At 39.7% G+C, this 27,939-nt stretch overlaps 1 protein-coding gene across 31 annotated transcripts; it reads right to left on the bottom strand.

Moving 5' to 3' along the window:
* On the bottom strand, positions 1 to 27,856 carry B3GALNT1 (beta-1,3-N-acetylgalactosaminyltransferase 1 (globoside blood group)). 31 transcript variants are annotated; one of them, XM_043473846.1, is made up of 8 exons: positions 27,466 to 27,606; positions 26,669 to 26,753; positions 24,426 to 24,513; positions 9,057 to 9,123; positions 8,916 to 8,982; positions 5,851 to 5,946; positions 4,944 to 4,964; positions 1 to 2,146 (listed from the first exon to the last, which is right to left on the bottom strand). In XM_043473846.1, the coding sequence occupies exon 8, from the start codon at positions 2,071 to 2,073 to the stop codon at positions 1,078 to 1,080; it is 996 nt and encodes a 331-aa protein (XP_043329781.1). In that variant the 5' UTR covers positions 2,074 to 2,146; positions 4,944 to 4,964; positions 5,851 to 5,946; positions 8,916 to 8,982; positions 9,057 to 9,123; positions 24,426 to 24,513; positions 26,669 to 26,753; positions 27,466 to 27,606; the 3' UTR covers positions 1 to 1,077. The 31 variants fall into 31 exon arrangements, with proteins under 31 accessions (XP_043329781.1, XP_043329799.1, XP_043329789.1 ...); XM_043473864.1 differs by lacking the exon at positions 8,916 to 8,982 and adding an exon at positions 5,484 to 5,602; XM_043473854.1 differs by having other exon boundaries at positions 24,426 to 24,510.
* Between the last annotated feature and the right edge of the window lie 83 nt (positions 27,857 to 27,939).

Raw genomic sequence — 27,939 nt, 5'->3', positions numbered from 1 at the left:
TTTTTTTCTTTATTCTTTTTTATTCTCAAACTGATTGTTAATGAAAAAAACATGGAACAGTTAACTGCAACTCAATTAGTCTTCTCTTTCCAACTCAAGCACTGAAATACGATACTCCTTTTCATGATATTCTGGCCATCATGTTCGTTCGTTCTTTTTTGGCTTCAGAGTCCTTTCTGAAAGGAAACATGCTACCTGGCATTCTATATTACTCCAAATTTCCAGGCAGAAAAATGAGACAAATGAAGTGGCATCTAAAAATACCAGGGATTATGTTTTTAAAAACAAGACAATAATTTTCTTATTCTTGCTTTAATTCTTCTCTACATTACCACAATGAAATATTTATCAAAGTCCAAGAGATTATTGATATACAATAATGAGAACACATTAACGGAGCTATTCACCATAAATTCATCACTGAAGTAACTGGAAAAAAAGTTTATTCTGTTTATGCAGTATTGAAACCAAAACATTCAAACATCCATAAAGTGTAAAACTCTAAGTATTATTAAATAATAATTAATAACTCTTTAATACTGCAACATCTTGAAATATCTTCCAAATGACCAAAAACAGATTAAACTTTGTTCAGAAATAACTTCAGTTTCTTTTACACAGAACTGTATATTTAAAAAAACTAGTAATCTATGAAGATATACACAAAACCCTGAACTGACTAGATGCCTCATGAATAATACTGCACACTGTTTTGTTGTTATGGATAAATGAGCTTATAATTCAATGAAACCCATTTAAGAAGCTCTAGTCTGTAGAATGACATGTTCAAACTGTTTGGCCCTATTAGTTTTATTTAAAAAAAACTTCCCATTCCTTTATAAGATTTTAATTCCTCTGAATATCACTTTTAAAAGGCTTGACTTGATTGTTGTCATAATAAACCACAGGCCAAGTGCAACCCTCCAGTCTCCAGTCTATAGGCTCTACATGAGTTTCAGCTTTGTGTAAGCCACACAGTGACCTTCTCATGGGTTTTTCATTGGCGATTTCATAGTCTAACGTTAACACTTTCTACAAAGTATCCCTCCCTTCTCTAGGCTTGGGTAGAATGTCAAATTAATAATGACACGTGGTGTTCCTTAGCATAACCTGCCAAAATGTGATGATTTCCTTGGAAGAAAAGCCATGGGCTGCAATCACACGTCTGAGCTGACAGACATCCAAATGGATCCTATATAAAAAGAAAAGGTTGGTGTCTTCTGGAATATGAATGTCCACTTTTAATAAATTCAAACAGATCCCAACATAAACATCTTCAAACTTGATGGGTTTTACGTGACTCATCATTTCATAGATTCTCGGCACCAAATCTCTGGACATTATATAACCCAACCCACTGCAGTAAGGCGGGAACACCTTGAAGGGATATTCCTGGTATGAAATATGGGTTTTCTGGTAAAATCCTCTATAGGAATAATTATCAATTAGAGGATAACCTGTGAAAAACTTCTCTGAGTGGTTTAAATTTAAAAGATACTTCACTAAATTGCCAGTATTGACGAAAACATCAGTGTCTGTCTTCATGATATACCTGGCGTTGGGGCAAAACTCAGTTACCCACCTAAACGCCATTATGGTTTTCAAGGTCAGATTATTGTATGTGTCTAAAAAATCCTGTCGTATTATGTCCCCATAAAGGAGGTGTTCATCCTCTAAGGATAATGCTAACACTTTGTCTTCCTTTTCAGCCTGTTGGCCTAATAAGAAAAATGTAAGAACTTCATATCCCCACCAAGACTTCTTTTCACCCCAGGTAACTCTAATGGCCTGCCTGGCTTTCACATCTGAGGGGTGTGACGTCACCAGGATGACAAGAAATGGGTTTTGATGAGAGCAGTTTGAATGCTCTCGCAGTGTGAAGCGGAAGTCTTGTCTGTAAATGGGCTCATACTCATAGAAGTACATCCAGTTCACACGCTCTATCACATTGTAATGCGGCAGGCTGAGGTACCACATCACCAGGAAACTCAGCAGCGACAGCAGGAGGAGGCTCCATTTCAGGGATCTGAGTGACATCCTAGCCGGAAGAGTGGTCAGGAGTGCCGGGGCCATTCACAGACGCTCAGAAGCATGCAAGCCTCGGGTTCTGGAAGATTTATCAAAGATCCGCTTAGTATGCCATCACCTGAAACACATTTCCAAATGATACCTGATCACCTCCTTAAAAGAAAAAGAATCAGGAAAACAAATGCATCAAAGCAAAACCAGATACCCTGACCTGAGTCTACTTAGCTTCATTTAACTATAAGCAAACGGAAACCCACAACCAAAAGTATATTTCAGCATTTTATATCAAGACCAATGTTAAAAACATATTCTTAATTATTTGGGGGAAATTAATACTTCCTGCTTGACATAAATAACTGTTGAAATAATTCTTCTTTTTTATAACAGTAGAGAAGCAATTTGTTTTATTTTTACTGTAGATTTATTTTTTAACTCCACTCCTCCATTACTCATCTCTTTCTGTCCCTCTGGATATCCAGGATAAAATCATTACTGCAAAGAAATATTATCAGCAACAAAACCATTAATGTGAAGAGATATTATCAGTGACATGTCCAAGGGTCTTTCAGACAGACCAAGGGTCTTTCTTAGCTGTGGGATCTGACATGATTCTAGCAAATCTAGAGTAAGAAAAGGGCTACAATTATTCTTGGTGACCTGCTTGATATGGGATGAGATAAAGTGGAGATACTTCCCCTGAAAGGCGAGTCTTCTAAACATAAACAGAATAACCATCTCTGGGGTTTTTAAATGAACAAGGCTATGAAATAGCTTTTTCTTGCCTCAAATACCACCCCTGTCTCCTTTCTAACTCACTTGCTGAACTCAACGATCAGTCTGGACAGCAAGTGCTTAAATTAAAGGTCTGTCTGCAGTAGGAGTTTTCATGTGTTTCCCATTCTAATCTGTTCAGAAATCCTGCAGAGGATGGGATGGAATCTCCTAGAACTCTCACTTTAACACAGAAATTCCATCTGAGACGAGAAAACGGAGTTAGGAGACATGGTGCGTTCACATCTCAAGCTCAGCTCTGTTTTGGATCTCAAGCATGAGGTTGGTTTACAATTCGGGACCCCACAGGGCTTTCCTGGTGCCAAGACCATGGGCCTCAGTCCAAAGGCATTCATGCACTGTTATTAGACCTTCTACATCCGCAGACTGCACCAGGCACTAAGGAGGCCAAAGGAAGAAGGAATGGGAGGAGAACAGATTCCAAGACAACACATAAACATGTCACAATAATGGAGTACAAACTGTTTACGGCAAGTGCCAAGGGGCTTCAGAGTAAGACAGATCACCTAACACAAAGGGCAGGCTGAGGAAGCTTCTTGATGATGACCTTTCACCTACAATTATCTGGGGGAAGGGCTCCTGGGAACTCAGAATTTGCCATGGAGGACATACATTAATGTGATTACTTAGAAAGACTGGTTTACCAAGGGTTCTACCCTTGGGTTTATCTTAGGTCTTTGGACACACAGATCTTCTGTCTCTTGAAAGTGAAAGTGCAAGTCGCTCAGTTGTGTCCGACTCTTTGCGACTCCACAGACTATACAGCCCATGGAATTCTCCAGGCCAGAATACTGGAGTGGATAGCCTTTTCCTTCACCAGGGGATCTTCCCAACCCAGGGACTGAACCCAGGTGTCGAGCATTGCAGCCAGATTCTTTACCAGCTGAGCCACAAGGGAAGCCCAAGAATACTGGAGTGGGTAGCCTATCCCTTCTCCAGAGGATCTTCCCAACCCAGGAATCCAACTGGGGTCTCCTGCATTGCAGGCGGATTCTTTATCAACTGAGCTATCAGGGAAACCCCTCTTCAGTCTCTTACTATATATAAAAATGACAGGATCTCAAGACTCCTCCTTTCCATCTGGCCATATCTTAGCTGTCCTGACTACTTCTGGCCACAATAATCTTTCCTATTTCTAATGTTTTTTATATTTTAAGTCACATAGTACAGTGGAATGCTTCAGCAAACTCTCTAGTTTGGTTTCATGTTTGTTTATGTGCCCTGCCTTTCCACTTATATCCTATGACCTTATTGGCAAAGGATGTTTTTCTTTTCACAAGCGTCAAAGTAGTTGCTTAAAACTCAACATGAAAAAAACCGAAGATCATGCCATCTGGTCCCATCACTTCACAGTAAATAGAAGGGGAAAAGGCAGAAGCAGTGACAGATTTTATTTTCTTGGGCTCCAAAATCACTGTGGATGGTGACTGAAGCCATGAAATTAAAAAAACACTTGCTCATTGGAGGGAAAACTATAACAAACCTACACACCATATTAAAAAGTAGAGACACCATTTTGCCAACAAAGGTCTGTATAGTCCAAGCTATGGTTTTTCCAGTGGTCATGTATGGATATGAGAGTTGGCCCATAAAAAAGGCTGAGTGCTGAAGAATTGATGCTTTCGAATTGTGGGGGCTGGAGAAGACTCTTCAGAGTTCCCTGGACTGCAAGGACATCAGGCCAGTCAATCTCAAAGGAAATCAACCCTGAATATTCATTGGAAGGACTGATGCTGAAGCTGAAGCTCCAATACTTTGGCTACCTGATGTGAAGAGCTGACTCACTGGAAAAGACCCTGATGCTGAGAAAGTTTGAAGGCGAAAGGAAAAGAGGGCGGCAGAGGATGAGATGGTTCGACAGCATCACCGACTCAATGGACATGAATTTGAGCAAACTCTGGAAGATAATGAAGGAAGAGAGAGGAGCCTGGTGTGCGGCAGTCCATGAGCAAAGAGTCAGACACGACTTAACGACCAAACAACAACAAAGTACAAGACGGAGACAGACCTACGGAAGAAGTGCAATGGACATGACGTGTGATACGACATTTCTATTTGTATAAGGATAAAATATAGGTCTGCCCATCCCACCCCATCCTTCCTTCTCCCCATTAATATCTTACCCAGCCAGTTCCCAGAGAAACCTGAAACAGAACAGACCTTGAATGAGAATTATGGAAGAAATTAATATCTTCTTGCTCTCCCCCCTCACCTGCCCACTAGACAGGGCATAACCCTAGGGGGCAAGCACCATCTAATCTCAGCCACTGATGCCTGTACATTAATTACAACTGTTATCAAGTGTCAGTTTTACATCTCATTCTAATGAATCAACACATTATAACAAATTACGGACAAATAGAAGGATCCTGAGTAATGCACACACAGCAATGGAGGCCCAGAGACTCTTCAATAATGGGAAGAATTCAAAACAGCAAATATTACTATAAAAGTTATCCTATAGGCATTCTACAAGCCATAGTTGACAAATGTGAAATTGTGTCTGTATTATTACATCTACTGTAATAATGTAATGTATTAGATGTATTACATCTATTATGGGCCTATGAACAAAATAGCAGAAAAAAGAAAAGGAATGGTCTATTTCAAAAGTAGGGGGAAGGTCTTTCAGGCCTGGCTGGAACAGACTTCAGGTTACCCACAACACAGGTGGCTCCAAAGGTGAAGACTAGAGTCCAAATCCAACTCTGTTCTTTACCAACCAGGGCAAGCTCGGGGCATGTTATTTCTCTCTGGAAGCCCCAGTTTCTTCATCTCTGCACTGAAGATGTCAATATGGTGTGAATTAGTGACAGTGTGTGCAAAGCATCTGGCCAGTGTCAGTACACAACAAACAGAGGCTGTCATCACGAGCCATATTCCACCCTTGGCATCTGTTACTTCCTGTTTATGTTCATTAAACTGATTTTTATTGTTGAAAGGGACTGTCCTAAAGAAATTATCTTGTGAATTGTTCTTAACTTGAAGAAATGTATGTTTCAAAGCCATAAACAGATTTCTATTTCTCACCTTCTTTCCTGGTTTTTCTCTTCTGAGTGAAAGACCTCCAATTTCACCAACTGAGCATTTGATAGCAAGTAGCAGTCAAAATAATGCTTGCAATTTCTGTAAGATATACAAGAAGCTTAACAAGCATTTACTTATGGGTCAGGGGATCAGAGGTCAGAGAGGGAAAGGGAATCCTGTTCCCTATTCCAATTTCTTTCTAAAATGAAACATGTGCTGAAAAAATAGTTAAAGAAAACCCCACCAGTTCACAGAATTCATAAAGTTCATGGATTTATCATGAAGGGCACTTGGTATTCAAGATGCAAACCCTCTAGGTCCTCACGTTAGCTGGTGTTTTATGTCTTCTTACCACAGCTCCACTTCCCCTGATAAAGAACTCAGGGTCACTAAAAAAAGTGAAACACAGAACTTCTAAGAGACATTTTGCTTCTATCCTCTCTTTAATTCTATTTCACGCACGTACATACAAGGTAACCCAGACATGAGACTGTCAACTTCTTCCCAATCCACTCTTTCCCCCTCTGAGCCTCCGACTCTGCTCACAAATACCCAAGACACATTAGTAAACTGAAAACCATACAGCACATCTCACTTCTTGCCACAATTCAGGATGTTCAATGTACCTTGATTTTTATCAGTCAAGTTTAAAAGGCCGAACAGAATGTGAGAAACAGGAAGGTAGTGATATATATACACATATCATATATATATCACTCCTTATACCAAAAACACTCCAAATAGGTTAAAGATTCTAAATGGGAGAAAAATAAACTGGTAAGAGCATTAAAAGAAAATATGAGAGAACATTCTAATAATTTTGAAGTGGGGAAGAACTTTCAGCTATCCCATGTAAGGAAACAACCCAGAACTCATAAAGGAAATTTTGATCAAATAAAAATTTCAAAAAATTCTTGAACAAGGTTGAAAACCAAAAAATCAAAAAACAGTAACATAATAAAAAGCACAAAGTTGAAAGATTAAAAAAAAAAACAGGATATTTATAATAAAGAACTTATAAGCCAGATAAGAAAAAGGTCCACACAGCTTAATAAGCAATGGATAAATGCAAAAAGAGAATAAATGACCAAAAGGAAAATTTTCAAAATAGTTACAAAAGATCGATAAAACAAGAAAAGGTACTCAAACTCAGTAAGATACTCAAATGATAGTAAGCAGGGATATTGATAAAAATCTCAAACTGGAAACTTAAAGGGAAAAAATGACAATACTTAGTTTGTGTGAGGATAAGGGGCATTCTTGGACACTTTCTGGAGAGAAATATTAAATATGTATAAAAAAGGTGAATGTGCACGCTCTTTAATATCACTGCACGCAATTTATCTTAAAGACATTTTCAGGAAACTGTGCGTACTTTATAGAATAAAAATAATTTTAAAGCCTCACAATAGGGAACTGATTAAATAAAATTATGACACATCCATACAATAGTATGTGCATGCTATGTTGCTTCGATTGGTCCAACTCTTTGCGACCGTATGGACTGTAGCCCGCCAGGCTCCTCTGTCCATGAGATCCTCCAGGTAAGAGTACTGGATGGGTTGCCATGCCCTCCTCCAGGAGATCTTCTCGACCCTATACATCTATTCAATGTTATATACAATGATGTTCATTTAAATTCCCTTAATAATTACTAAGTGAGAAATGCAGTAGCAAAACTGCATATATAGTAAGATTCCTTTTGAAACATGAAAAGACAAGTCTCTATAAATCCATATAGCTATACATGCAGAGGAAGATGTGTTCTAGAAGGATGTGTTCCAATATGTCAACAGTTTCAATTCTGTGGGATTTCTGGAAAGATTTCTTTCTTTCCTCTTCTTTTCTTATCATTTGAATTTTCCACACCATTTGTGCACTGTCTTTGCAAATAGATAAAAACAAAGTAAAACAATTGGACTTCATGCTTGCATGTCTCAAATTTCTACTGAATGGTAGTAACCGAAGTTGGCAGTTAGGGCCGCTAATTTCATCTTATCCCAGCTGCTCTTCTCCCAAGGAGTGAGCAAGTACAATTCATGGTATTTCTAGTAGGTATTCTCTTTTATCTTAGAAAATATGATCTCAATACAGTAAGTGATGCTTTTTAAAATCCATTCAAAACACAGTAATTCTAATATAACTCTAATAGGATATATATTGGGCTTCCCTGGTAACTCAGATAGTAAAGAATTCGCCTGCAATGCAGGAGACTTGGGTTTGATCCCTGAGTGGAAAGATCCCCTGGAGAAGTATTACTCCAGTACTCTTGCCTGGAGAATTCCATGGACAGAGGAGCCTGGTGGGCTACAGTCCATGAGGTCTCAAAGAATCAGACACAACTGAGCGACTAACACTTTCATTTTCAGGAGGTATATTAGCTAATAATAATAGCATTATATATACACACAAAACAGTTTATAAAGTGTTTCAACAAATATTATTAGTTACCCCCAATAACTCTATACTGTGGGCCAACTGGTTTTATTGTACATAATTTACAGGTGAATGTTAGAGAGTTCAGGTGAAATGAAGATGAACTAACAACATTCTGAAACAGATCAGGACTTATAAAGTGCACAAACTCTAGCTAAAAGAAGTATCAAGGGAATGTATTTTAGTATGAAGAAAAATGATCTCAGGAGGAAGGAAAGGAATGCAAGAAACAAAGGTAAATAAAGAGACTATTGAAAGATAAAGAAAACTAACAAATACACAGAGTAAAGGAGAGCACAAAAAGTACTTTTTGGTGTGGTTAAAAAGTGAATCCAAAAAAAAAAAAGTGAATCCAAAATACTATATAAAAGTGACATGGTTGCATAAAGAGAGTTTCACTTAATGCATATTAACCTTCAGAGTGACCATTGAAAGAACAGATACAGAACATATACATTTCCACACAGATTAAGAAATAAAAGAAACAAAGCAAGCTAATAGTTCAACAGAGGACAGGAGAAGAGGAAAAAAAAAAAAGGCAGAGAAAATGCATGGCAAATGGAAAAGCACAAGAGAAGATGGCAAAACTAAATTCAAATGTATCATCAGAGTAAATATAAATGTAAACTCACCTACTGAAAAACAGAGACTCTCAGACTGGCTTAAAATTCTGCTATATACTGCTTATAAGACACATGCCTAAAACAAAACAAGAGAAGATGGCAAAACTAAATTCAAATGTATCATCAGAGTAAATATAAATGTAAACTCACCTACTGAAAAACAGAGACTCTCAGACTGGCTTAAAATTCTGCTGTATACTGCTTATAAGACACATGCCTAAAACAAAACAATACAAAAATTTAAAGCAGTGCTAAGGGGAAGGTTCATAGCATTACAGGCTTACCTCAAGAAACAAGAAAAAAGTCAAATAAATAACCTAACTCTACACCTAAAGCAACTAGAGAAGGAAGAAATGAAGAACCCCAGGGTTAGTAGAAGGAAAGAAATCTTAAAAATTAGGGCAGAAATAAATGCAAAGGAAATTTTTTAAAAATCAGGAAAATGCCCATCAGAAATCTGCTGTGGTTATTTATTAACACCATGTATTTTAAATAAGCAGCATTTTAAAGGGACAAGGCAGGCTTCCCGTGGTGGCTCAGTCATAAAGAATCTGCCCCCCAACGCAGGGGACATGGGTTCCACCCCTGGTCCAGGAAGACCCCACAAGCCACAGAGTAACTAAGCCCGTGAGCCACTACTGAGTCTGCGCGCCAAAACCATGAGGCCACAGCTACGGAGCCCATGCACTGCAGCTAGCGAAGCCCTGAAGCCCAGAGCCTGAGCTTTACAGGAGAAGCCCCACGATGAGAAGCCTGCACGCTGCAGCTGGAGAGGAGCCCACACACCACAACTAGAGAAAAGCCACAGCAACAAAGCTCAGCCAGAAGTGAATTTAAAAATGAGTATTAATTAATTAAAAAAGAGACAAGGAGATTTTGTTGCTAAAGGAACCATCCAAAAAGATAATTTAACAATCATGAAGCTACCTAAAGATAGAAACATAGGCTCAAAATATATAAAGTAAATCCTGAAAAGTGTGAGTAAAATGGAAAAATCTATAATTCTAATAGGAGATTTTTAACAAATCTCTCTAAATGGCTAATAGATTACAGCAGACAAAAAACTGGGATATGAGTGTTTCAAATAACATTATTAATATTACTAATAGTCTTGATTTAGGACTTTTCATTCAATTATAAAGAACAGGAATATTCTTTTCAAGACCACATGAAAACATTAATTAAAAAACTGATCATATTAGGTTATACAAGCTGTCTCTAAAATTCAAAATTCAATTTAACACAGGCCCCAGTCTGATCACAGTACTATTTTCATTTACATATTATAATATGTACAATATATAATACAATATACAATATAATATATATTATATGTATAATATTATTTCATATATATTGTTTAACTACAAAAACATAACTTGAAAAACACAAACAAAAAAACAAACCTGTATGGAAGCTCAAAACTCTCACAAAACCAACTTTTGTTTAATCCATAAACTTAAACAGAACACTTGGAGAAGGCAATGGCACCCCACTCCAGCACTCTCGCCTGGAAAATCCCATGGACAGATCAGCCTAGTAGGCAGCAGTCCATGGGGTCGCTAAGAGTTGGATACGACTGAGCGACTTCACTTTCACTTTTCACTTTCACGCATTGGAGAAGGAAATGGCAACCCACTCCAGTGTTCTTGCCTGGAGAATCCCAGGGTCGGGGGAGCCTGGTGGGCTGCCGTCTATGGGGTCGCACAGAGTCGGACACGACTGAAGCAATTTACCAGCAGCAGCAAACAGAACACCATAGTGCTAACTACAAAATATCTGCAACTGAATGCCAGCGATTTCAATTTCAAGGAGGCAGCTATAACATCAACCCCTTCCTTAAAACTATTAGGGAGAAGACAAGTAAATTTTGATTGTTGTTGTTTTGGTTTCAAAGAGTGATCAGTGGTTCAGGAGAGGCAGATAGCTCCAAGTGAAAAGGAAAAGCTCTTCTTTATAGAAAAATGACAATCATGAATGTAGGCAGAATGACAGAATAAGAAAATTATTATGTTGCAATATTTCATCAAATTACTGATTAAGGCAATGATTATCAGTGTTTTAATCATCAAACAAAAGATTGATGGAGAATTAGACATTGTATGGTACCAAAGTAATACAACAAAGACTACTTCTTACTTGTAAGGACTGAAAAAAGATAAAATTCACAATGGAGGAATCAAACTGCTACCACTCTCATTCAATCATCAATCTCAGCACTATAAATAGTGAAACACATATCATGTGTTTCCCAATGAGATACAATGAAGTATACATCCTAGCCAAAATGGTTAACAGGAATCTAATCACATTTTATATGAAATACAGAGGACAGAAGAAAAAGCTAGGAACTCCACAAGGAAACACTCAAACAAACCCAGGAGGTGGGGTATTCTGTGATAACTAGCATGGTGTCTGCAGCTAGTCAATCCCATAAAACAAAGAATGACTCGAGTAAAGAAGATTAAGGGAATGTACACAACTGCAATGTACGATCCCAGACTGGATCTTGGAGAAACTGAAGACAATCAAGATATTAGGTGATGCAAAAAGGATTGCAGATTTTGTTAGGTGTGATAATGTTAACGGAGAATCCACACAATAGAATACTATTCAGCTATAAAAAGAAAATACTGACACAGGCTATATAACATTTTATTTAAGAATTCAGAACACAGAGATGGCTTCACTGGGGAATTCTACCAAACATATAAAGAAGAACTTAAGTCATCATATCACCCTGATACCAAAACCAGATAATACCAAAAAAGAAAATTAGAGGCTGACATCTTGAATGAATACAGATGTAAAAATTCTCAACAAAAATTAGCAAATCAAATCCAAGAAAAAAATCATACAAGATAATCATATTGGATTTATCCCCAGGTCACAAGGATGGTTCGCTGTATGCAAATCAATCAATGTGATACACCACATCAACAAAAGAAAAGAGAAAACCACATAATCATTTTAACAGAGGTGGAAAAAGCATCTGATAAAATTCAACATCCATTCATGACAAAAACTCTTATCAAAGTGGGTGTTAAGGGAACACATCTCAATATAATAGAAACTGTTTATTACAAGCCCACAGTCAACATAATACTCAACAGTGAAAAGCTAAAAGCCATCCCTCACTAAGATCTGTAATAAGACAAGGATGCCCAGTCTCACCACTTCTATTCAACATAGTATTGGAAGTTCTACCCACAGCAGTCAGACAAGAAAAGGATACAAAAGATATCCAGATTAGAAATGTGAAAGTGAAAGTGAAGTTGCTCAGTCATGGTCCGACTCTTTGCGACCCCATGGACGGTAGCCTACTAGGCTCCGTGGTCCATGGGATTTTCCAGGCAAGAATACTGGAGTGGGCTGCCATTTCCTTCTCCAGGGGATCTTCCCAACCCAGGGATTGAACCCAGGTCTCCTGCATTGCAGACAGATGCTTTACTGTCTGAGGCACTAGGGAAGGCCCCAGATTAGAAGGGAAGAGGTAAAACTGTCATTATAGGCAGATGACATGATTCTATATATAGAAAACCCTAAAGACTCCACACAAAAACTACTAGATAAACAAACTCAGTAAAGCAACAGGATACAAAATTACCATACAGAAATCTGCTGCATTTCTTTACACTGGGCTTCTCTTGTGGCTCAGTTGGTAAGGGATCTGCCTGCAAAGCGGGAGACCTGCATTTCTTTACACTGACAGTGTAACTTTTAAAATCACATCAAAAACAAACAAGAAAACTTTGACCAAGGTGGTTAAAGACTTACATGTGGAGAACTATAAGACATTGATAAAAGAAACTGAGGCTGATTCAAAGAAATAAAAAGAAAGTTCATACTTTGGGATTGGAAGAATTAATATTGTTAAAATGACCATACTTACCCAAAGCAGTCTACAGAACTAATGTTATCTCTCTTAAATTACACATGACATTTTTCACAGAACTAGAACAAATAATTCTAAAATTTATATGGACTCATGAAAGACCCAGAATTACCAAAGCAATCCTGAGGAAAAGGATCAAAACTGGAGGCTTAACCCTCCCAGGCTTCAGGCAATATTACAAAGTGACAATAATCAAAACAACACGGTATTGGCACAAAAATAGATATATGAATCAATGGAACAGACTAGAAAGCCCAGAAATAAACCTATACACCTGTGGTCATTGAATCTTTGACAAAGGGAGCAAGAATAAAATACAGTATGGAGGGAAAACAGTCTTTTCAGCAAATTGTGTTGAGATAGCTGGAAAGCTGCATGTAAACCAAAGAGATCAGAACACTCCCTCATACACCAAAATAAAACTCAAAACAGCTTAAAGACTTAAATATAAGTGAAGTGAAAGTTGCTTAGTCATGTCCAGCTCTTTGCAACCCCGTGGACTGTAATCTATGGAATTCTCCAGGCCAGAATACTGGAGTGGGTAGCCTTTCCCTTCTCCAGGGGATCTTCCCAACCCAGGGATTGGACCCAGATCTCCCACACTGCAGGTGGATTCTTTACCAGCTGAGCCTCAAGAGAAGTCCAAGACATGACACAATAAAGCTGGTAAAAGAGAACACTGGCAACACATTCTCTAAGATAAACTGTAGCAATGTTTTCTTAGGTCTGTCTCCTAAGGCAATAGAAATAAACACAAAAATAAATGAATGGGATCTAATTAAACTTACAAGTGTTTGCAAAGAAAGGAAACTGTAAACAAAATGCAAAGACAGACCCGAGACTGGGAAAGATATTTGCAAATGATGCAACTGACAAGGGCTTAATTTCCAAAACACATAAACAGCTCACACAGCTCAACAACAAAAGAAAGGAAACCCAATCCCAAAATGGGCAGACCTAAATAGACAGTTCTCTAATAAAACACACAGATGGCCAATAGGCACATGAAAAGATGTTCAACTTTGCTAATTATTAGAGACTGCAAACCAAAACTACAATCATGTATCACTTCAACAGGTCATTAGAAAGTCTATACATAACAAATGCTGAAGAGGTGTACAGAAAAGGGAACCCTCAACATTGTTGGTGGGAATGCAAATTGGTACAGCCACTATAGAAAGCAGCATGGAGGTTCCTTACAAAACTAAAAATAGAGTTACAATATGATCCAGCAACTCTACTCCTTGGCATATACCCAGAAAAAAACTCTAATTTGAAAAGATACCTGAAGCCCAGTGCTTATAACAGCACTATTTACAACAGTCAAGACACAGAAGCAAACTAAATGTCCACCAAAAGATGAATGAATAAAAAAAAATGTGGAAAATTATCAGCCATAAAAAAGAATAAAATAATGCTAGCTACAGCAACCTGAATGGACCTAGAGATTATCACACTAAGTGAAGTCAGAGAAAGACAAATACCATATGGTATTATTTATACGTGGAATCTCAAAGAGGATGCAAATGAAGTTATTTGCAAAACAGAAACAGCCTCACAGACACAGAAAACAAACTTATGGTTACCGAAGGGGACGAGGGATATGAGATAAATGAGGAGTTTGGGATTGGCAGATACAAACAACTCTATGTAAAGCAGATAAACAACAAGGTCTTAACTACATACCACAGAGAACTATATTCAATATCCTGTCTGCTCATGCTTGTCCTCAGTTGTGTCTGACTCTTTGCGACTCTTTGGACTGTAACCCACCGGGCTCCTCTGTCCCTGGGATTCTCCAGGCAAGAACAATGGAGTGGGCTGCCACTTCCTCCTTCAGGGCATCTTCCTGACCCAAGAATCGAACCTGCGTCTCCTGCGTCTCCTCCACTGGCAGGTGGATTCTTTACCACTGAACCACCTGGGAAGCCCATATTTTCTAAGTACTGACATGGAATATATACAAGGGAAGAAGTATAGAACAGTGTTTATGATATGTTAACTTTTGTGTTAGAAAGGAAGAAGAAATAAAGCAAACATTTGTTATGTACATAAGAAAAACAAAGTCAAGACACACATACAGTGAACAGAGAGGAACAGGGTAGAGAAGAAAGGTAAGAGCACTCCTTTTTGTATTACTCTGTTACACTACTTGCTATCACTTTGTTAGATTACTCAATCTAACTTTGTGTTACTTTGTAATATTACTTTTACATTAACAATTCAATATTACTAAGTAACAATGTAACATAACAATGTAATATTAGTAACAATTAATTACTAATATGATGGGGCTTCCCTTATAGCTCAGTTGGGAAAGAATCTGCCTGCAATGCAGGAGACCCAGGTTCCATTCATGGGTCGGGAAGATCCCCTGGAGAAGGAAGTGGCAACCTACTTCAGTATTCTTGCCTGGAGAATCTCATGGACAGAGGAGCCTGGGGGGCTATACTCCACGGGGTTGCAAGAGTCAGACATGACTCAGCGACTAAACCACCACCACTAATATTATAATTAGTAATTGTAATATTATATTGCTATATTACATCATTATTTATACATATTTTAAATATTGATTCTTAGGATACATGAATACATTACAATTCAAAACAAGGAAAATAAAAAATTTCCCTCCCCATTTAAAAAAGTGCTGCGTATAAGAATGCATGGGGTATAACTAAAACAATCCTTACAGAAAATTAACTTTTAAAAATAATGGACTTTTTTCCAAAAAAGTAGTATTACTTTATATATTTTTTGTATCTATGTGATATATTTTCACTGGCATATAGTTTACATACAGTAAAGTTCATCATTTTTATTGTACTATTCTGTAAGTTTTTTTTATTAGTAGGGTTTTATTTATTTATTTCATTTATTTTAGTTGGAGGCTAAGTACTTTACAATATTGTATTGGTTTTTGCCATACATTGATATGAATCAGCCATGGATTTACATGTGTTCCCCATCCTGAACCCCCCTCCCACCTCCCTCCCCATCCCATCCCTCAGGGTCATCCCAGTGCACCAGCCCCGAGCACTTGTCTCATGCATCCAACCTGGACTGGGATCTGTTTCATATATGATAAGATACATGTTTCAATGCTATTCTCTCAGATCTTCCCACCCTCTCCTTCTCTCACAGAGTCCAAAAGACTGTTCTATACACTGTGTCTCTTTTGCTGTCTTGCATGTAGGGTTATTGTTACCATCTTTCTAAATTCCATATATATGTGTTAGTATATTGTATTGCTGTTTTTCTTTCTGGCTTACTTCACTCTGTATAATAGGCTCCAGTTTCATCCACCTCATTAGAACTGATTCAAATGAATTCTTTTTAATGGCTGAGTAATATTCCATGGTGTATATGTAACACAGCTTCCTTATCCATTCGTCTGCTGATGGACGTCTAGGATGCTTCCATGTCCTGGCTATTGTAAATAGTGCTGCAATGAACATTGGGGTGCACGTGTCTCTTTCGGATCTGGTTTCCTTGGTGTGTATGCCCAGCAGTGGGACTGCTGGGTCATATGGCAGTTCTATTTCCAGTTTTTTAAGGAATCTCCACACTATTCTGTAAGTTTTGACGCTCATGTAACCACCAACACAATCAAAATACGAAACAGCTCCATCACAACAATCTACTAGTGTTCCTTTGTAATCAATTCTTCCCCCAACCCCCAGGCAACAACTGATTTTTTCATCCCATAGTTTTGTCTACCAGAAAGCACATAAATGAAATAATGTTATGCAGACTTTTTAGTCTGTCTTCTTTCATCATCATTAACAGATAATATAGTGGTTCAGATGGTAAAGAATCTGCCAGCAATGTGGGAGACCCAGGTTTGATCCCTGGAGAAGAGAATCTTCACTTCAACCCAGTTCAGAATTCTTGCCTGGAGAATTCCATGGACAGAGGAGCATGGTGGGCTACAGTCCATGGGGTCACAAAGAGTCGGATATAACTGAGCAACTTTCACTTTCCCTATCTTAAAAACAGACTGAAAATAAATGGTCTGAGTACAAAAAGTTCAAAAAATTCTGATGTTACTACTAAGAAAATAAAAGGAATAATAAGATAAAACAGAAAATAATGAAAAACAAAAAGCAATAAGCATGACCTAGCGACTAAACAATGAACAAAAGACAGTAGATAAAATAAAACCCATGTGTCTTCTTTCAGTGGAAGCCGACAAGACAGTTAAAAGAAATGAACTGGATTTGTACATAGTGTATTCATTTGAACAGTTCTCAAAATCAAAATGTTGAGTACAAAATACAAGTTGAATAATTACACCATTATATATACACCATATATAATACCACTTAGATTAACAATTGTAAACTGTACACAAGAAAGAGCGAGTTTTTAGAAGCAGCTATAAAGCTATTTTTTAAAGGAACACCTTCCACAGTAAGCAGTGTGGGTGTTACTATGAAAGAATGAAGGAGGCACGTGGGAGACATGGGAAAAAGGAGATTGGACACAAGTACTATGAAGTATGAACAGTTGTTAACTCAGGGTGATAGAAATGCAGGTTTTCTCTTATATTCATAGTTTTCTTTGTATTTCAAATTTATCCAAACAGGAAAAAAAAAACCATAACAAAAATGCAATTAGACGGCTCACTCTCCATCTTGGTTGCAGCACTTAACGGGCTGCGTGACCTTGGAGAAGTTAACTTCTCAAAAGCGTCTTCTTCCAGATATAAATCAAGCATCGATACCAATTTGGTTATGATGAGGTTTACGTGGGGAACACAAATTAACCAGTCAGCACTGGGGCACTCAGCAGTTCACGAAGGTGAATGACATCCAGACAAAGGCCCATACTGTAATGCCGCAGAAATCCAGCTGGCCTCGCCTGAGCTCTGGAAGCAGCCCATGCCGTGACAGCCGGGGCAACTTAGGAAGGCTGAGCAGGAGGCTTGATGAACCCTGACACTGTTCTAAACCCCATGCCCAAGGGGAGGGACAGAAAGAAAAACCTAAAATAGTAGTGCATAGAAAAACACAAAAGGGCCCAACATGGACACTAGGATTCTATTACTGACTTCTTAATAATACCACTTTTCATTGTCAAGAAATAAATTATATTTATAATTTTAAAATACTTTTCATTTCCTAAAAAATAAACTTGTGATTGTATTAACTGCACAGGCATTCACCAACTAGACTCTAAATAATTTACACTAAGCAAAACATCTTCTCTGTCTCATAAGTCTAGCACAATGCTGGGTACACAGCAGGTTACCAGTAATTACTTGTTGATTTGGTGGTTGAAGAGAGAAGGCAGTGGGACCCCACTCCAGTACTCTTGCCTGGAAAATCCCACGGACGGAGGAGCCTGGTGGGCTGCAGTCCATGGGGTCGCACAGAGTCGGACAGGACTGAAGTGACTTAGCATCATCATCACTACGACAGCTGAAGAAAAATCTCAAATAACAGAAAAGCCCAAAGGACCTCCAGAGACAAAACAGTTGTCAGCTTCTAGATTATTAAGTATGCAAATGCTTTAAATATCCAATGAAACCACCATTCTCGGAGAAGGAACTGGCGTCTCAGTTATTAAGCGTAGGACTTTATGGCAGCCAAAGATGGCTGCATCTGTGTCTTACCTTAGGTGTTACAGAACCTCAAAAGGGCTGTGACAAAAAAAACTGGAAATCAAACTATTTTTTTTTCATTCAAACTATTATTACTATTTTTTTATTGGGGTGTAGTTGCTTTACCATTGTGTTGGTTTCTGTTGTACAACAAAGTGAATCAGCTCTAAGTATACATACATCTCCTATCTCCTCCACCTCAGCTCAGCTGGTAAACAATCCACCTGCAATGCAGGAGACTCTGGTTCAATTCCTGGGTCCGGAAGATCCCCTGGAGAAGGGATAGGCTACCCAATCCAGTATTCTGGCCTGGAGAATTCCATGGACCGACAGTCCATGGGGTTGCAAAGAACTGGACACGGCTTGGAGACTCACTTTCTCAACCTCGCTCCCACCCCCATCCCACTCTCAGAGGCCGCCCCAGAGCACCAGGCTGACCTCCCTGGGCTATACAGAGCGGCCCACCAGCTATGAAGTTCACACACAGTAGTGTACATGTGGAGAGTTTTTCAGAGTTCTTAACATACTACTGTACATTTTCTGAGAAAAGGATATGTTGTGCAACGTTTCTCAAACTTACCTGAACAAAGAACCTATTTTAAACTTCACAGCCTCTGGCAAGACTAGAATTCTGCACCTCGGGAAATCCTGTCCTAGAACATCTTGTATTCACTGAACTGTGAAACTAATTTTAATAATTTAATAAATAAATATTTAAATAGTTGAAATAAAAACAAAAACAAAAGGCTGAACAAACTGGTTCAATGAATGGAAATTGAAAAATCTTCACTGAGATACAACTGAGCAGCCCAATGACATGGCTACTATACCTCGGGCAGAACAGGCAACAACGTGTATGTCTGTTTAAGGACACCCCCCAAAAAAGTTCTTAATAGCACACTGTTCATGACAGCCCCAACCTGGAAACAACTCATGATAGAAGAAAGAAAGAAATTCAGAGAATAGCACTTTATGCAAAATGAAGACAAACTATAACCTCCCATGACACCATGGAGAATCTCTCAACCATAATGGTGAGCTAAAGCCAGGTAAATGAAGAAGAGACATCATGATGCTGTTTACACAAAGTTGAAAAGCAGGAAGAAGTAATCTATGGTGTCAGAATTCAGGACAGAGGTAACCCCTGGGGAGAGGGAGGAAATACAGCTGGGAGAGTCTGGAGGGGACCTTTGGTGGTGCTGGCCATGTGCTATTTCTATATCTAGATGGTGGCTACAGGTGTGGTCACTCTAATAATTTATCTTCTAGCTTGCACACTTTTCTTTTTGTACACCATACTCCAACAGAAAGGTAAGAAGAGCTTGGCCGTTCAATCAGTTATCTGTTTATACAGATACCGTGTGCAATCTATGTAGGCAGATGTCCACATGATATGCTGGCCCCGGGTGTCCCAGCTATGGGAAGGGCACCGGGCACTAAGTCATGTCATCTTCAAGAGAGTCCACGATTTAAGGAGCTTTTAAGACCTTTACTGTTCACATTTAACAGGTGAGTAAACTAAGGTTTAGGGAGAGTTGATATCTTGCTCAAAGTCACAGGCTACAAACAAAGGTAAACACAGGTACAAGCAGAGGTAGAACCAAAATCAAACAGAACTCCAAACCTCACGTTCCTGGCCACTGCGCTTCCTATCCTAGGGCATCTGCTGCAACCCTCATGACCAGAGCTACCCTGAGCGGGATGAAACTTCTAACCACTGAACCTTGAGAGAAACAGTAAAATGGCATCACAGCCTCATCATTTTTATATAGCAAGACTCAAGATGCCCATTCTCAAAACCTGACATATGAGTTATTAATAACAGTCAAATATAATAAACTAACAATTCATGCAGGTATGGACCTTTCATTTTCCATCAGAAACATGCTGGGTACAAGAAAATAAATTGGAGGCATGGGTGGAAGGATCAGGTCAAATACAAGGGTTCCAGGGAAATGGAAAAGAGCATTATGGCAATGGTATAATTATTTAAGCCAAAATAATCTGATATTCTTCCCTGGGGTGCAAAAACATTGCTTATTTTCTGCAAAGTGAAAATTAATTATTTAAAAAACATATAAAATGTTTCTAATTACAAATGTATGTTCATCAGAGAACTGTGAATGCAAAAACAAAGACAATAAAAGCTGAAAGATAATGTTCAATTTTGAAGACAGGCGAAAGCAGGGGAAAAAATAGCATATTCATTAGAAGATATAATTACAATCTAAAAAACTTTCAACAGGTTAGAATAGAGCCAAAGCAGGATGAAATCTGGTGAAAACAAATTTACTGATCTGTGTCAGAGTTCAAAAAACCAATTGTACAAGAGAGGATGGGAAATCATTTTAACAGCAGTCGAAGTTAAGAAGACTTAAATGTTTTAGTTGAGTATGAACTCAATATGAAGAAAGGTGATGATGTAAAGGAGGAATTGGATAGTGAGGGCACAAGGGTTCTAGTTCCAACGGCTAAAGAAGGGGACAAGTTACTGAATTTTGGGTGTTGCTTCTCTCATTAGAATCTTTAAGAGAGTGGGCGAGATACTTCTCAGGCCCTGTCTAGTTCCAGCAGAACAGAGACAATGTTCATTTTTATAGCTGCTGAGTCCCCAGTGTCTAGGACAGAAAGCATTCCCCAAGTGCTTGTAAATGAATGACAATGCTTACAGAAATTCTACAAGTTAATACCATAATGTGTCCTGCCAAAACACATACACACACTAAAACCCCTAATACACTCTTAGGTTCAAGAAACAGGAAAAAGTCTGGGTAAAAGGGATCATAATCCTATAGCCATATATATGTTCCATTTTAAAAGGAAAACTGACAAGTTAGATTTAGTGCAGAGGAAGGTTAAGGGTTTATCATCTCCAATAATAAAGACTGTATGAAGCAGTGGCTGAAGGAACTGGGGCATGTTCTGTTCTGGGGAAAACAAAAGCTTAGAAGGACCATGATAGATGCTTTCAGATACTCTGAACAATACATCAGTGTAACTCTGGAAGGCAGATGGAAGCCCAAGGATAAAAATCAGTGGGAAGATTCAGTACAGATGACTGTACTAGAATGGGCTGCTCCTCACCAACAGAAATCTTGAAGCAGTAGGTAGGAATTTTCAAAGATTAATTCCTTACTGAGTTTTAAGTTATTTTAGATAACTTCTAAGGTCCCTCCCAACTTCAAGATTCCATGACTTTGCTATTCATGTTTAAAATGAGGTATATAGAGGAGTTCTCTGGTGATCCAGTGGCTAAGATTCCCCACTCCCAATGCAGGGGACCCAGGTTTGATCCCTGGTCAGGGAACTAGATCCCGCATGCCGTTAACTAAGCCCAAGGATAGCCAAATAAATAAATAAATGTTAAAAATAAAATGAGATGTAGTACATAGAAAAGGTTGCATTTTGCATAACAGTTTAAAGTTGTTCCATTTTTAAGAATGGACTAGAAGTACAATGAGTTTAAGAAAACCATTCGTATTAAGCATAACTGTGGTTGTTATACAGTTTTAGGTAGACAGTGAGTATAAACACCTAAAGCTTCATTAGCATCTCCCCATTCTGCCCTTGCACGCCCTGCAGGTGGCAGCAGTACCACCTTCAGATACTCAGATGTGTGGGAGGAATACCCTTTATTCCAGCCTCATTAGAGAAGCCTCCAGTCTCCTGCTTATTGAGGTAGAAGACACCTGGGCTTTTAAAAACATATTTTAAAAAGGCATGTACTGTTTATAAACAAGGTATTTTAGTGTAGGAATAACAACAGAAGGGAATACAGTGCTCTGCAACCATGGGCTCCACTAACTTTTGATTAAAAATGTTAAAAAAAAAAATTTCAAAAAGTTCCCAAAAGCAAAACTTGAATTTGCCATATGCACTGCCAACTATTTATGTATCGTTTACCTTGTATTTACAAACAACAAAACTAAATGTTATATTTTACATAACATTTATATTAGGTATTAGAAGTAACCTAGAGATGATTTAAAGTATATGGAGGATGTGCACGGACGTCTTAAGGACTTGTGATGGATTTTGGTATCTGAGGGAGCCCTAGAACTAATCCCCTGCAGATAGAGGACATCTATATTTTACAGATTTCTGTGGTTGTGGAGTGTAGGATCTTTAGGCTTAGAAAGATGAAGAGCAGTCAGAAGTAGCAGGACCTGCCGATTTGCAATTTTCTCTTTGCTTTTCATTTGCAATTTTCTCTTTGCTTCTGCCCTATGTGCAACTGTATCCAACACACACACACACACACACACACACACACACAGAATGTACTTCTTGTAATTTGCAATACATGTTAGAATTTTAAGCAGGGTTTAAAACTTTTTTTATTTTTTTTTATTTTTTTAATTGAAGTACAGTTGATTTACAATGTTGTCAGCAGGGTTTGTTTGTTTCAAGGTTAAGTGGACTTTTGGGCAATTTACAAAGCACATTTCACAACATGGTAAAATGGGTGTCACCATGTCATTGTTTCAGAGACCAGTGCAGCCCAAGAACAGGTGGACCTGGAACCCAAGCTCAGGTTCAACTCTAAATGCTATGTTCCTCCTCTAGAGCTCAGTACCTGTAGAAGAGCCTAACCTCACACCCAACCTCACAGCCTTTCGAGATTCCAGTGCAGGGAGCAAAGTGTACAAAACAGTTGACACAACTCTGCCCCGAGTGGTAGGCAGTCTGAGGGAGTCACATGACAGAGTAGCCTGTGGGAAGAAGCAACAGGATAACCAGGTCCAGAAAAGCTAGGAAAACTGGAAGTGTAGCAAAGATTGACTAGCAAGTAGCCAGTGCAGCAGAGGCTGAGTAGCAAGTCAGGCAGAGTAGCACCGAGGCTGACCTGACAGCTGGGCTGCCTGTCTCTATTTTGTTAGAGCTTCACTCATTGGAGGAGGACAGTGAAAGCTGCTCTAGCTAATACTTCTTCCCACTGTGGCCCTAGATGAGGAGTATTAACAGATCTCTTGACACTCTTGTCTGTCAAACCAAGTTACCACTTCCCTCGTCCTTAGCTATTTGAATGTATTTCATTCATCCATTTAATACACTGGACCTATGATAGAGACTGGGCTGCCTGGCCCTCAAGTTTCAGACACAATGCAGAGTGTAGAGCAAGGTTCACAACTCCAAGTTTCAGACTGAACAGTATGAGCAAAGCCCATCTGGAGAAGATGGAGGAAGACCCCCTACAAGTCACTTCTGGCTTTGCCGCCTTCCCTTCTCTTCTAATTCACAATGTATCAAAAGCTCTGGTTGCAAAAGCAAATCAATATTTATTATATGCAACATTTTACTAAAACGAAATCAATGCTCATAGTCTCAAAAAAGATATATGCTAAAGAGCCTGCTATTAAACTGATTGCAACTCTTGAATCTGTTGTGCCAGGCCATTTAAAAGCACCCTGTTTGACTCTCCCATTGTGAATCTCATTCATGAAGCTGTAGCATGGGTACCTACTACACAATGAGCAGGAATGAGCAATGATAGATGTTAGAGATGCAACAGAAAAGCGTATTTGGCCTGGACATTATATGGCGGCAGAAGGGATAAAGGCATTTCCTAAAACGGAGTTCTACCTGTATTATCCAATAGTGAACAGAACAGAGCTGGAGACTGGGCATAGAGACAAGGCAAATCATGTGAAAGGGAAGAAAAAGACAGAAATATTCAATGGAGTATGTTTTTAGGGATAAAGAGAGTTGAGTCCGATCTTGAGTTGAATATGACCACTAATTTCAGTATATATAGCTATGTTTTTCTGAGATACCATGGTGTTTTATGATTTTATATATATATATATATATATACACACGCATATATCTATATAATCTTAAATGGTTTAATTGAGCTTAACTCTTTCAACTCCTGGAATCTTTTAGGGAAAGAAATATATTAGAATACACAACAAAACTTGCAGCTGCATAAATGATCCTTAAAATCTTATAAAGGAGACAATTATATGCAATTTTAACCAATATGGATAATTTCTCAATTAAAATAAGATGGGCTTACCTGTAGAATTTCACATAAGACTAAAGTACCAGCTGAAGTGTTTTGTTTTCCATATTCCATGCTTAATTATAAGATTTGCCATGAACTACTGAACAGAAGAAAAGAAAAGGAATGTATTACAGTCATAACTTAACAACACTGGGCATGATAACACCTAAAATTAATGTTCTACGAACTTATGGTTGCAGGGGGAAGGGGAGGGATAGTTGGGGAGTTTGGGATCAACACACTGCTATATTTAAACTGGATAAGCAACAAACACCTATTCCTGTAAGGAACATGGAACTCTGCTCAATGGTATGTGGCAGCCTGGGAGAGGAGTTTGGGGGAGAATGGATTCATGTATATGTATGTCTGAGTCCCTTTTTTGTTCACCTGAAACTATCACAACATTGTTAATCAGCTACACCCCAAAACAAAATAAAACGTTTAAAAAATTAGTAAAATTAATGTTCTATACCTATTATCAACATTATTTTCATTTCTGTTAAAGCTTTGATCCTCTCTTCTTCCTTGCTCTCAAATCACTTCATGCATCTCATCTGGATTTATATTTGGCCACTGTCTTGATCACTACAAACAAAGCTAGTGGAAGTGATGGAATTCCAGCTAAACTACTTCAAATCCTAAAAGATGTTACTGTGAAAGTGCTAAGATGTTACTGTGAAAGTGCTGCACTCAATATACCAGCACTCAAAATTTGGAAAACTCAGCAGTGGCAACAGGACTCAGTTTTCATTCCAATCCCAGAGAAGGGCAATGCCAAAGAATGTTCAAACTACCACAAAATTGCACTCATCTCACATGCTAGCAAAGTAATTCTCAAAATCCTCCAAGCTAGGCTTTAACAGTACGTGAACCACGAACTTCCACATGTTCAAGATGAATTTAGAAAAGACAGAGGAACCAGAGATCAAATTGCCAACATCCGTTGGATCATAGAAAGAGCAAGAGAATTCCAGAAAAACATCTACTTCTGCTTCACCGACTATGCTAAAGCCTTTGACTGTGTGGATCACAACAAACTGTGGAAAATTCTGAAAGACATGGAAATACCAGACCACCTGACCTGCCTCCTAAGAAACCTACATGCAGCTCAGGAAGCAACAATTAGAACTGGATATGGAACAACAGACTGGTTCCAAGTTGGAAAAGGGGTACATGAAGACTGATTATTGTCAAACTACTTATTTAACTTATATGCAGAGTACATCATGTGAAATGTTGAGCTGGATGAAGCACAAGCTGGAATCAAGACTGCCAGGAGAAATATCAATAACCTCAGATATGCAGATGACACCACCCCTTATGGCAGAAAGTGAAGAGAAACTAAAGAGCCCCTTGATGAAAGCGAAAGAAGGAGTGTGAAAAAGCTGGTTTAAAACTCAACATTCAAAAAACAAAGATCATGGCATCTGGTCCCATCACTTCATGGCAAATAGATCGGGAAACAATGGAAACAGTGACAGACTTTCTTTTCCTGGGCTCACTGCAGATGGTGACTGCAGCCATGAAATTAAAAGACAGTTACTCCTTGGAAGAAAAGCTATGACACACCTAGACAGCATATTAAAAAGCAGAGACATTACTTTGCCAACAAAGGTCCGTCTAATCAAAGCAATGGTTTTTCCAGTAGTCATGTACAGATGTGAGAGTTGGACTGTAAAGAGGGCTGAGCAGTGAGGAATTGATGCTTTTAAACTGTGGTGTTGGAAAGTCGCTTGGACTGCAAGGAGATCAAGTCAGTAAATTCTAAGGGAAATCAGTCCTGAATATTCACCGGAAGGACTGATGCTGAATCTGAAGCCCCAATACTTTGGCCACCTGATAGAAGAGCGGACTCATTGGAAAAGACCTTGATGCTGGGAAAGATTGAAGGCAGGCGGAGAAGGGGATGACAGAGGATGAGATGGTTGGAAGGCATCACCAACTTGATGGACACTGAGTTTGAGCAAGCTCTGGGAGATGGTGAAATACAGGAAGTCTGGCATGCTGCAATCCATGGGAACGAAAAGAGTCTGACACAACTGAGCAACAACTGTCTTAATAACAGGCTTTATTTTCAGGACTGAAATTACCCAACAACCATTCATTTGAATGAACTTTCTAGTTTAGGAGAAAAAAAGAGTCTTAGACTCTTATCTCTAAATAGTAAATAGTTCATTTCTCTACACTGATACAGGTTCAACGTATGCTTTTATCAGGCATTAACACATTTTGAGAGCAAAAAGTTAGCTCCCTACCTCTGTCTAAGCCGCCTGGGCAAAAAAGGGCCAAAACACAAAGCCGTTCCCAGCTGAGGACTGCAAACTCAAATCTTCTTTACCTCTAAAAACAGAAAGAAAGAAAAAAAAAAAACCCCAAAACAAAAAAAAAACTTGTGGCTGACAAAGCAGCCACCTCCTTACCGCTGGTACTATGTGAAGAACACAGAGAGGAAAGAAAACCATCTCTGCTTTGCAAATTTCCCTCCTAGAAAAGCAGTGAGAAGCGGAAGAGAAAGAAGGAATACGGAATGTAACTCCTGCTTCCTGCTGGTATCATTCCTTACTGCTTGAAAAAGTGAGGCTCCATTACACCTTCAAGGTTTCCTTTAAAATGACTTGTAGGCTTGCTAAGACCGCCTCTTAAAAATCACAAAGCCCCAGCCCCTTGAGCTTTCCTCCTCCCTCTGGCCAATTCGCCCGCCCATCCTTCTTAGGTCCATATTCCTCCCAATTCCTCCCCAGGAGGAACAACCCTCCCACAATTCAGCTCCTGGGCCCTTCCCCAGAGTCTGGGCAATGCTCCAGGCCTGCTGGGGAATCCGACGCCGAAACACTGTCCCGTCTCCTCCCCAGCCGACCCGGCTAACGAGCCACCGGCTGCTCCCAGAATGTGCCACCGGAGCGGTCCGAGGCGACGGGCTGGGGTGGGCTGCGCCCTGGGGTGGGTCAGGAAGGACAGCGAGCTCCTTCTAGCCTCCGCCTGGCCCCACCACGCAGCCCGGCGCTCCGCGATGTCGCCCACAGCCCCACGGGGCCCCATCTCCCGCGCTCACCCGGTGGGGCAGCTGAACGTCGCGGAGGCCAGAGCCCCAGGGCTCGGCTGATCGCGGTTCCACCCCCAGCGGCGCTCCGGGAGAGGGCCTGAGGATTAGGCGGCACCGCCCTGCCCTCCTCCCGGCCGAGCCGCCCGGGCCCGGGTGTCCCTGAAGAGGGCGCGGCGCGGAAAGAGCGGGTCCTAGGGCCACGCCCGCCACCCAGCCCGGGGAGTGGAGGCGGGGAGTGCTTTCCAAGGCTTCCGCGCCGGCCCAGCGCCCCTGCCCACACTCACCTCCCGCGCAGGGCGCGCACCCCGCTCCGACGCGCGCGGGCGGCGGACTGTCCCTCCCCGCGCGCACACGCAGCCTCCCGCAGCCACACGCACGGCCGGGCGCGCGCAGACCACGCGCCGCGCCCGGGAGCCCCTTGCTCGCTCTCTTGTACGCACGCGCGGGCCCCGAATCCAGCTGGAGGGCGGCGGACATGTGCCC

The sequence above is a fragment of the Cervus canadensis genome, chromosome 7 (genome assembly GCF_019320065.1).
Source record: "Cervus canadensis isolate Bull #8, Minnesota chromosome 7, ASM1932006v1, whole genome shotgun sequence".
In the NCBI taxonomy this organism is placed as follows: domain Eukaryota; kingdom Metazoa; phylum Chordata; class Mammalia; order Artiodactyla; family Cervidae; genus Cervus; species Cervus canadensis.
The sequence above is the reverse complement of the archived record's forward strand: the minus strand, read 5'-3'. Positions and strand labels throughout refer to the sequence as shown.

Bases quoted from the DNA above. Each gene is read 5' to 3' on its own strand.
- B3GALNT1 (XM_043473853.1), bottom strand. From the start codon at position 2,073: ATGGCCCCGGCACTCCTGACCACTCTTCCGGCTAGGATGTCACTCAGA.